General features: G+C 41.1%; 3 protein-coding genes across 11 annotated transcripts in view; 2 read left to right on the forward strand and 1 right to left on the reverse strand.

Annotated features, from left to right (window-relative positions):
• Nucleotides 1–6,759, forward strand: part of LOC114511216 (zinc finger protein 345-like) — a 39,531-nt gene extending 32,772 nt beyond the window's left edge. For 3 of the 4 annotated variants that reach the window (XM_036013394.1, XM_028529911.2, XM_028529912.2), the window contains exon 3: nt 3,274–6,759. In XM_036013394.1, the coding sequence (XP_035869287.1) occupies nt 3,274–5,438 (2,165 nt within the window). In that variant the 3' untranslated portion in view covers nt 5,439–6,759. The remainder of the gene's footprint in view (nt 1–3,273) is intronic. The other variant, XM_036013395.1, reaches the window with a different exon arrangement.
• LOC114511481 (zinc finger protein 345-like) overlaps nt 1–11,081 on the forward strand; it is a 447,937-nt gene that overhangs the window by 380,055 nt on the left and 56,801 nt on the right. The gene's annotated exons all lie outside the window — the stretch shown is intronic.
• LOC114511072 (zinc finger protein 530-like) overlaps nt 1–11,081 on the reverse strand; it is a 568,693-nt gene that overhangs the window by 82,467 nt on the left and 475,145 nt on the right. The gene's annotated exons all lie outside the window — the stretch shown is intronic.

Raw genomic sequence — 11,081 nt, forward strand, 5'->3', positions numbered from 1 at the left:
GACAGGTCAGGATTCTCTCCTTTGATTTTGTACTCAGAGCAAAACAAGAAGGCAGAAGGAGGCTTTTTGGGGACATTGGAATTCTTGAATTCCTTCTTTGTTTCCCCTTTAGGAGGGATATAAGGTCTGATTTCTTTTCATAACGGGCCTTGTCTGCCTTCGGCATGTCTTCAAATTTCCTTCCTCTTTGGTGGACATGGTCTTCCACCTCTCTGAGCACTTCTTTGAAAACTCTGAGAAGTTGACTGAAGCTCTTGTGTTCCTCGTGGCGAGTTTGCATGAAGAAAGCACATGTTGACATTTTTTCTCTTGGCTTCTTAGGATCTCCTTTGCCCAAGTTTAATTACTTTTCCTCAGCAAGCACACTGTCTTACAAGTGCCTGCTTGGCTCACACTTGCCCTGGCACCATCACTATGGAGTTCAAGGTACTTCAATGGCTGTCCATTTTTGGATTTTTGAAAAATGTTTATTCAGATTATTTGCCTATTTTTTAATTGGATTATTATTATTACTTTTTTTACTATTGAGTTGGATGGGCATCTTATATATTTTAGATAATTGCCGTCATGAGACAATATTTACAAATATTTTTTCTCTTTCATTTTATTGATTGCTTTCTTTGTTATGCAGGAGCTGTTTAGTTTGATGTGGTCTGGTTTATTTATTTTTGCCTTTGTGGTCTGCTTTTGGTTTATCAAAAAAATCACTGCCAAAACCAATGTCAAGAAGCCTTTTGTTTTTCCAAGGAGTTTCACATTTTTATGTGTTACATTTAAGATTTTGATGCATTTTGAGTTAATTTTTGTGAGTAGGGTAAGGTAGGAATCTAGCGTCTTTCCTTGCAGGAGCATATCTGGTTTTGTCAACACCATTTATTGGAGAACCAACCCTTTCCTTATTGTGTGTTGTTGGTGTGCTTGTCAAAGAGTAGTTGACCACATATGTGAGTTTACTTCTGTGTTGTCTATATTCTCTTTCTTAGGTCTGTGTGTCTAATTTGTGTCTGTTTTGATTACTGTTGTTTTATAATATGGTTTAAGTCATGAAGTATGCCTCTGACTCTACCATTTGATCATCTTGCTCAAAATTGCTTTGACTATACAGATCATTTGTGGTTTGAATTTTAGGATTCTTTGTCTATTTTTGGCAAAAATGCCATTGGATTTTGGTAAAGGTTGCATTGAATCATTAGGTTGCTCCAATTAGAGATAATTTAATAATTCTTCCAATCCAAGGACATAGGATGTCTTTTTATTAATTTGTTACTTTTCTTAGTTTCTTTCATCACTGTCTTGTAGGTTTTAGAGTCCAGATCACTTACCTTGTTGATTAACTCTATTCCTAAGTGTTTTACTGTTTTTAATCTTATTTGGTAAATGAGATTGATTTCTTAATTTCTTAGTGAGATACTTTGTTGTTAGTGCACAGATCAGCGGATTTTTGTATGTGGTTTGGGTTCTACAAATTTACCAGGCTTATTCATTCTGGCATGTGTGTGTTTGGGTGGGGGTGGAGGTTTTAGGATTCCCTTTATATAAGATCATGTCATCTGCAAATACTGGAAGTTTTACTGTTTTTAAATTTTGAGAGTCTCATTTCTCTTTCCTGCCTTCTTGTTTGAGCTAGAACATCCAGTACTATTTTGAAAAGCCATGGTTAGGGTGTGCATCCTTCACTTGTTCCTGATCTTAGAGAAAATGTGTTTACCTTATCACTGGTGAATGTGCTGGTAGCTGTGAGTTATCATGTATGACCGTTTTGATATTGAAGTATATCTTCCATACCTAATGGTATTTATTTATTGATTTCTTTTAGAGCAAGAGAGTAAGAGAGAGAGAGACAAAACATAGATGTATTGTTCCACTTTTTTATGCATTCATTGGTTGCTTCTTTTTTTTTTTTTCCATTGGTTGCTTCTTGTACGTGCCCTGACCAATTATAAAACTCACAAGTCTGGCATATCTGTCTGATGATCTAAACAACTGAGAGTCTTGACCAAAGCCTTATTATTTTTTATTTGTGTGGTTATTGCTCTTTCTCCCCCTGCACTATGTTGCAGTTTTATATTTTTTTATTTTTATTTATTTATTTTTAGAGAAAGGGGAAGGGAAGGAGAAAGAAAGGGAGAGAAACATCAATGTATGAGAGGTATATCGATGGTTGCCTCTTGCACGCGACCAACTGGGGACCTGGCCCTCAACACAGTCATGTGCCCTGACTGGGAATCAAACCAAAGACCTTTTGGTCCAAAGGCCACCACTCAGTGTACTCGACCACACCAGTCAGAGCTGCAGTTCTATCTTAATCGTACTATTAAGCCATCGAAGGATCAATTTTGTTTGTAGATAACTGTGTTAGTATTTCGTTGTTGGTAACAAAGGCTAGTTTCTTTCACCATCATGCTGACGTGACTCACTTAGATTTATTTTCTGGGTACATTGTAGGCTGTGTTGCTCTGACACATTCCTGGCCATTCAGTCTTTCTGATTTTTCCTTGTATCATTTATGTTCTGTTTAGCTACTCTGCTAGACCTCTTGGGGAAGTGTCACAGGATGGGTATTTCCTCAGCCACGGCAAAGTGTACTGACAAGGGGTGTGGTCCTGGTGAGTGACAGCTGTGGAGATTGTGAGTGAGGACCTTGTTCAGATCATACCAGGAACCTGTCTTTGTTCAACCAGAGTTTTCATGTCACTGCCAGTAGCCACACCATTCTATACTTTCTTTTCCTGCTTAGACACTTTGTCAACCTCTCAGTTCTACTACTGGTCACTTCCATTGTGATTTCCAGCCTGGGGATATTTCCATCTCCATTGATCCCACATTTTACCCCCTCCCTCACCCCTCTTTCTATAGTACTCTTCAACACTGGCACTCGTGTTGTGCTCTGAGATGTTCACAAATCTGTGTATTGACCTTAGCAGCTAATATCTTGCAATTGGATAGTAATGGACTTGTGTACATGCTGCTACCAGCCTCACATCAGCAGCAGAGGAAGATGTGCAGGAAGCTGTTGACAGAGGAAATGCATTGTAAGCCCTGCTTCTCTTCCGTGTGTCATGCCCTGTTGGAGTATCCTTCCCTAGTGGGGTTTCCATTATTTTGTTACTTAGAAGCCCAGTACCATACAACAGTGAGCCAGTTCTTCAACTGAACTTTCTCATTTTGAAGAACATTTCGTGTATTCTTGCTTACGTGTGACACCTAAGTATGTGTGATGGAGTTCTCTGTTCCCTATAGTTGAAGTAATTCACCACCATTATTTTTGTTTAGGTTGCTGCTGTGGAGCAGAGGATGTAGAAGTATCACAGACAAGGAATGCCAAGGCAGCTTCGTCTCCCCAGAAGAGCCACCCCTGTGAGGGTTGTGGGACAGTCTTGAGAGACATTTTCAGCTTGTTTGAGCAACATGGAACACAACAGAGCCCAAACATACTGTGGTGTGGGGCATGTGCAAAACGATTTCATTTCAGTGCAAAGTGTCACCGACATCAGGACATGCACATGGGACAGAAACCCTTCAGAAGTAGTGTGGACAGGACCTCATTTGTGAAGAACTGTAGAATCCATGTGTCAGGGAAGCCCTTTAGCTGTGGTGAGGTTGAGAAGGACATCCTGGCTAGCTCGGGAAATCAGCAGCAACAGGACACCCAAGTGAAGGAGTCAAACACAGGAACCCAGTGGGAAGCAACGTTACAAAACAGAAAAAGTCAGTACACCTCAGAGGAAGGCAAGAAAGCCTTTAACCCTCAACACATACTTATTCAGGACCAGGCTGTTAATACTGGAAGACAGTGTTTTGTGTGCGGTGAATGTGGAAAAACATTCAAGTACAAATCCTCATTTGTTACGCACTGCAGAGGCCACACTGGAAAAAACTTCCCTGTGAATAGTGAAAGTGGAAAATCGTTTAGTGAAGTCTCAACCCTCCATGAGCATCAAAAAATTCACACTGGAGCAAGGCAGTTCAGGTGCAACAAATGTGGAAAATTCGTAAGCCTCAAATCTGTCCTCATTCATCCCAAGGGACAGGAAAATGCAGAGAACAATTACATGTGTAGTGAATGTACTCAGTCATTTAGTCATAGCTCAGTGTTTAATCAGTCTCAGAGAATTCAAAGTGGAGAAAAACCTTATAAGTGTACTGACTGTGAAAAATCTTTTATCTCTGTTGCTGCTCTCAGTTATCATCAAAGCTCTCACACAGGAGCAAGGCCTTATGAGTGTAGTGAATGTGGGAAATCTTTCACTAGGATTTACAACTTTCGTTGTCATCAAAGACTTCACTCTGGAGAAAGACCTTATGAGTGCAGTGAATGTGGGAAATGTTTCACCTGGAAAGGAAGCCTTCATTATCATCAGAGAGCGCACACAGGAGAAAGGCCTAATGAGTGCAGGGAATGTGGGAAGTCTTTTAACACTAACTCTGCTCTCCATTATCATCAGAGAGTTCACACAGGAAAAAAGCCTTATGAATGCAGTGAATGTGGCAAATCTTTTACCCGGAATAACAGCCTTCGTTATCATCAAAAAATTCACACAGGCCAAAGGCCTTATGAATGCAATGAATGTGGGAAATCTTTTACCTCCCGCCAAAACCTTTGTTTCCATCAGAGAGTGCACACTGGAGAAAGGCCCTATGAGTGCAGTGAATGTGGGAAATCCTTTACCCGTCCGCACACCCTTTATTACCATCAGAGAGTTCATACAGGAACAGAGACTTACAAATGCAGTCAGTGTGGAAAATCTTTTGCTTGTATTTCTAACCTCCGTTGTCATGAGAGAGTTCACACAGGAGAAAGGCCTTATGAATGCAGTGAATGTGAGAAATCTTTTGCCACAAGCTCTGCCCTCCGTTTTCATCAGCGAGGTCACACAGGAGAAAGGCCTTATAAGTGCAGTGAATGTGGAAAGTCATTTAGGGGTAGTTCCCAATTAAATCTACACTGGAGAGTTCACACAGGAGAAAGGCCTTATGAGTGTGGTGAATGTGGGAAATCTTTTATCAGTAATTCTAAACTTCATTATCATCAGAGCGTCCATACAGGAGATAGACCTTATGAGTGCAGGGAATGTGGAAAGTCATTTAGGCGTAGTTTCCAGTTAAGTCTACACCAGAGAGTTCACACAGGAGAAAGGCCTTATGAGTGCAGTGAATGTGAGAAATCTTTTACCAGTAGCTCTGCCCTCCGTTATCATCATCGAGGCCACACAGGAGAAAGGCCTTATGAGTGTGGTGAATGTGGAAAGTCATTTAGGGATACTGCCCAATTCAGTCGACACCGGAGAAGTCACACCGGAAAAAGGCCTTATGAGTGCAGTGAATGTGGGAAATCTTTTATTACCAGTTCTAAACTTTATTATCATCAGAGAGTTCACACTGGAGAAAAACAATGTGCTGGGAATGTACAAGTTTCTGTTCTGTGTAACAACCCTTGAGGCAATTTTTGAGCAGCCATCTGAATTCAAACTCTTACATATGAATATGCATAGTGGGGAGATTTCCCATAGACTTCATTTATATGGGAAGTGTGTGTAAATATGTTGCACTTTCTGAATGGCTATTCCTAGGTTTATGTTGCAGCTACATTCCATGGCTAAAGTCTTTTCACCTCTGTCACAGGGCAGATCCACAAAGTTTGTGTCATTCAACACCCTAATGTGCTCAGGGAAGCTGACCTCTGGTCTCATGAATATTGTAGCAAAATAGAAATGACTGGAGCCTCCGGGGGGCTAGCTTTTTCTTATATGTCTAATTTGTACATGGAAGTGTGTCCGTGTGTTTTTTGACCCTGAGAATATTGTGAGTACCACTTGCATAGAAATGACTAATTTTTCAGGGACGTTTTCATCTCATGTGATACTTGTGATGAGGTTTTTCAGTTTCTAGTTCATGAACTTGGGAAGTGCCAGTTGCACATTGCTTTGACTTGTGCCATAATCAAGGCCTTATTGGTTTAAGTTTCTTTAATTTTGGTTGTTCTTTTACAGAGTAATTCATAAACTGATTTGGAATCTTTAAATGTGAAGGGGTAAACAACTTTTTAGGGGTCTTAATCTTTCTCTGCTTATGGAGGGCCTGTATGATGGCAGAAAATAACTGGCCAATTTTGGCCAAATTTGCATAGCTGTCCACAGCCTCCTAGGAAGAACTGAAGGGCTTTCTGGTCCTGATTTGGGTGCTCTGTGTTTTAGGAGTCTTTAAGATGACTGAGAAGAAGACAGGTTGAGAACCTCAGGCACTTGTAAGAGTAGCATGGTTATTAGCACTGTTGAGTGTATATCTTCCCCAGGTCTACAGAAAGTCTTGTGCCCTGACATCCACAATTCATTGGACTAGAGTCACTGAAAGGACAAAAACAAAGCCCCTTTCAAGAGCTCTGTACCAGCACTAGCTACTTCTCTTCCTTTGAGTCTGCCAGATGTAATTAACTATTGTTTCTCTGAGCCTCTATTATCAGGATTAAATAGATTACTGAGAAATATCCCCCACACAAATGTTTTAAAACTTAAATAAACAAGACATACAAGACCAGAGCACCTGAACCCTGAACACAAAGACAACAGCAATACAAACTGAAGGCTGCACAGTCAGCCTGAAAGCTGACTTATAATTGTCATTGTCATGACTATCCAGCTATAGCTCCCTTCCCTTTATCACTGAATAAAAACTTAAAGCCCCTCCATTTCCCTGCTGGTGTATCTCTTCCCACCAGCCCCTTTCCTTCTTGAAAAGTAAATAAAGGCTTTGCTCTCTGTGCTTTCTACTCCGTGAATTCTTTCACAGCTCACATCATTGGCCACCCCAATAGTCACTAGTTGAAAGACTGGATCCAGGGAAAACCATAGTTGGTGCAAAAAGAGTGTTTATAAGGGATTGGAGGGGACTGCAGCCAGCTAGATGGAATATGCCTCTTCCAAATGTGCACCCAGAATTGTTTCTGTGACCCCGACTGTGTGATGAGTGTACACAGATCTGAGGAACCCCAGACATTGTTATCTTGTGTAGCTGACATCACTGTGAGAAAAAACAAAAATAATCAAAAGGTTTTGTGGATTCCCATAGCTACTCAGTGATGTCTGCCTCAAAGTCATTACTACACAACAGGAAAGAAGAAGACGGGGACCTGTACTCTGGGGTTGTGGTTCTTGACACAGGCAGCATTCTTGTGGACTGAGGTACAAATGTTCATTACTCACCACAGTTGATGCCATCGAGGCAATACTGAGCCCTAGAGGGCCTGAGGAAAGAGATGGTGGAGTCAATGTAGGGTGGTCGTGCCTATTTTCCAAAATGATTGGGACATAACGTTTGTTTTAATTTTGAGCCATTTTAAGTAAGATTTTATTTATTTATTTTTCTTGGAGGACAAGGGAAGGAGAAAGGGAGAGAAACATTGATCTGCTCTTGGTTGCCAGTTGCCTCTTGCCTCTTGCAAGCCCCCAACTGGAGACCTGACCTGCAACCCAGGCATGTGCCCTAACTGGGAATCAAACTGGTATCCTTTTGATTTCACAGACCGACACTCAATCCACTGAGCTACATGTACTACCTACATGTATTTAAAGTGCACAATTTGATAAGTTTTGACTCTCTGTCAAAACTTATGAACCTATGAAACCATCATCATAGTCCTGATAGTGAACACATCTGTAGATTGCTCACTATCTGCCATTGAGGCTACATTGACCTCAGTAGGACAGAAGAACTTGTGGAATAAATACAGAGTTACCATAGCTTACCATCTCTTCTCTAAAAATTGTGGAAAGTCTATGTTTTTGTTTTGTTTGTAATCCTCACCCAAGCATGTGTTTATTGATTTTAGAGAGAGAGGAAGGGAGGGAGAGAGAGACATCCATGTGAGAGAGAAATGATAGGTTGCCTCCCATATGTGCCCCAACTGGGAATTGAACCCACAACCTTTTGGTGTACAAGACAACACTCCAACCAAGTCCAGGGGTCATGTTGCCTAAGCCAAAAAGCAGAGTGATTGGATTGTAATTGAGCTTTTATTAATGTCAGATGCCAGCAGTCTGAGAAGGAGGAAGATAAAAATCCTAACATCCACCTTCCCTTGAGCTTTCAAAAGAAAGTTTATTTAGGGGAAACTGTGAAATTGGGAGCATGAACTTCCTAGCAGGCACAGATGTGTAGTCATGGTGTTTCTCTTGGGAAGGAGCGCTGACAAGGGAGTCAGGCAGCTTCTTCCCAAGCTGATTCCCATGTATGTCTCCCTTTGCATTAGCATTTCTCTCTTCCCCTTAGCCTTCCCCAAGCCTAGGGAGGTTATATATTCTCTCCTGAGTGAGTTAAGGTTTTGGCATTCATCAGCAGGCTATTAATTGCTCAGTTTGGCCTTGTTTAATGTTATTATTTCAGTCTTCCCATTCCACTTTCCCAGGAATTTTCTTAGCTTCTTAGTATCCTGTCTCAATTTTACTTCAGTTACACCTGTCCCTCCATGTCCATTTATTCCTCAGAAACCTCGGCCACCTGCCAGATTATCCTCTCTTCCCAACTCTACCAGGTGCCCAAGCCAGACATGCACTTGCAGCACCCACCCTCCCTTCCTGATGGACTATTAGCATTACCATCATGTCCAGATTTCCTACTAATAATATTACGAAGAGCTCCCCTGCTCCACACACTGTCCAGCACCTCTTGTACATGGGTCCATCCAAAAGCCCCTCCCACAGTACCAGGCCTGTGGGTCTAGCTGTCCACTGAATTATTGCACTCAGGTTTTCTATCAACATTAGTAACACTCAAACCTGTGGAGAATTTCAGTGAATTTATTTGAGGCAAACTGACGACTGTTGTCTGGAAGCAAAATCTCAACAGAATGAGAAACTGCTCCAGAGAATGGCAGTTACGTGCCTTACAATCAAAGGAAGAGGTGGAAATGGGTTACATAAATCCACTGGTGATAGATGATGGAGGTGGGGGAAAGCAAAGGGGAAAATCTCTGGGACTGGACAAAAAGTAAAATGATAGACATATACTTCCTTCACATAGGTGGGTAGAGAATAGTTAATAGTCAACAGATAACATGATAACAATGATGATGAAAGGATCTGTGATCTCTGGTATGGTGCCTCTGCTTTGAAGGGTCTGAAAAAAGAGAAATTACTTTGTTTTTGCAAAAGCGTATTTATCAGGTAATGTATCCTAGGTGGGAAAAGACAACAGATAGGCTTAGTTTAGGTAAAGTATGACTTTGTTAGGAAAGATTTTGCCCTAGGACATGACAATCTGCTATCAACTGATTTTCTTTTATTTTTTTAAAACAACTTTTTATTTATTTTATTTTATTTTTTAGAGAGGGAAGGGAGGGAGAGAGAGAGAGAGAGAGAGAGAGAGACAGAAACATCAATGTGCGGTTGCTGGGGGCCGTGGCCTGCAACCCAGGCATGTGCCCTGACTGGGAATCGAACCTGCGATGCCTGGTTTGCAGCCTGAGCTCAATCCACTGAGCTACACCAGCCAGGGCAACTGATTTTATTTTATTTATTTATTTATTTATTTATTATTAAAAATATTTTATGTATTTTTTATTTTTTAGAGAGAGGAGAAGGGAGGGGGAAAAGGGAAAGAAACATCAATGTGCAAGAGGTAAATTGATAGGTTGCTTCTCACAGGCCCCCCAAGTGGGGGCCTGGCCCACAATCCAGGCATGTGCCCTGACTGGGAGTCGAACCAGTGACATTTTGGCTCACAGGCTAGTGCTCAATCACTGAACCACACTAGCCACGGCCATGCTGGTATTTCTGAATGTTTTCAAGAATAAAAGTCCTTCGAAGACTTGTTAACTTTTTTCAACATCCTCTGGTATTTTCCTGGAGCTATTTATGCCACTGTTTTTAAATAACTACATAGACATGTTAATATGTTTCTGAACCTTGCATTTAAAACTTCTTCTGATATAACCAACTCTCCATTAAGAACTGTACCTGCAATGAGTGGAAAATGATAACCACGTACCAGCAAGGATATGAGATCATGGGCTTAAGATGCCCTCTTCATCTCAGTGTTCAGATATACCCTTCACACATGTCCTGTGACTGTGATAGTCATCCACTGACCCATACCAAAATAGCATGATTTTAGTCACTCTCCATCTGAGATAGATGTCTGTTCCTTAAACAAAATTGAGTACAGTCAGTCCATTATGTCCATGGGTTTCACATCCTTGGATCAACCTTAGATGAAAAATATCCTTTAAAAATGTTACATTGTTGCTGATGTGTGTTCTATGTGGTATGCCTATCTTGGTTGCATGGTTGTGTGTGTACTGAACATACACAGACTTTTTTCTAGTCATTTTTTAAAAAGACCTTATTTATTTTTAGAGAGGGGAAGGAAGGGAGAAACAGAGGGAGAGAAACATCAATGTGTGGTTGCCTTTCATGCACTCCCTACTGGGGACCTGGCCCACAACCCAGGCATGTGCCCTAGGCTGGGAATCAAAGTGGTGACACTTGGGTTCACAGGCTAGCACTCAATTCACTCAGCCACACCAGCCAGGACTCTAGTCATTGTTTTTTAAAGATACAATATAAATTCCATGTAAATAGTTTTTATATAGAGGATTATAAAAAACTGTGTAGAATTTATGTTGCATCATATATTATAGGTCGTATAGAAGATTATAATATACTGAAAGATATATGTAGGCTATATGCAAATCCAATGCCATTTTATATGAGGGACTTGAACATCCACAGACTTTGGTATGTGCAGGGTCCTTGAACTAATCTCTGGTGGATACTGAGGAACAACTGTATATCTAAGAGTATGGAGTAAGGCCCTGGCTGGCATAACTCAGTGGACTGAGCGTGGGCATGTGAATCAGAGGGTCACTGGTTTGAATACCAGTCTAGGGCACATGCCTAAGTTGCAGACCAGGTCCCCAGTGGTGGGGGGTGGGGCATGTGAGAAGCAACCACACATTGATGTTTCTATCCCTCTCTTTCTCCTCCCCTTCCCCTCCCTCTAAGAATAAATAAAATCTTTTTTTAAAAGGATACGGAGTAAGAAATATTATATGTACAATAGTGTTCTTCAATGGGTAGGCATTGATT

This window comes from Phyllostomus discolor, chromosome 12 (genome assembly GCF_004126475.2).
Source record: "Phyllostomus discolor isolate MPI-MPIP mPhyDis1 chromosome 12, mPhyDis1.pri.v3, whole genome shotgun sequence".
NCBI lineage: Eukaryota > Metazoa > Chordata > Mammalia > Chiroptera > Phyllostomidae > Phyllostomus > Phyllostomus discolor.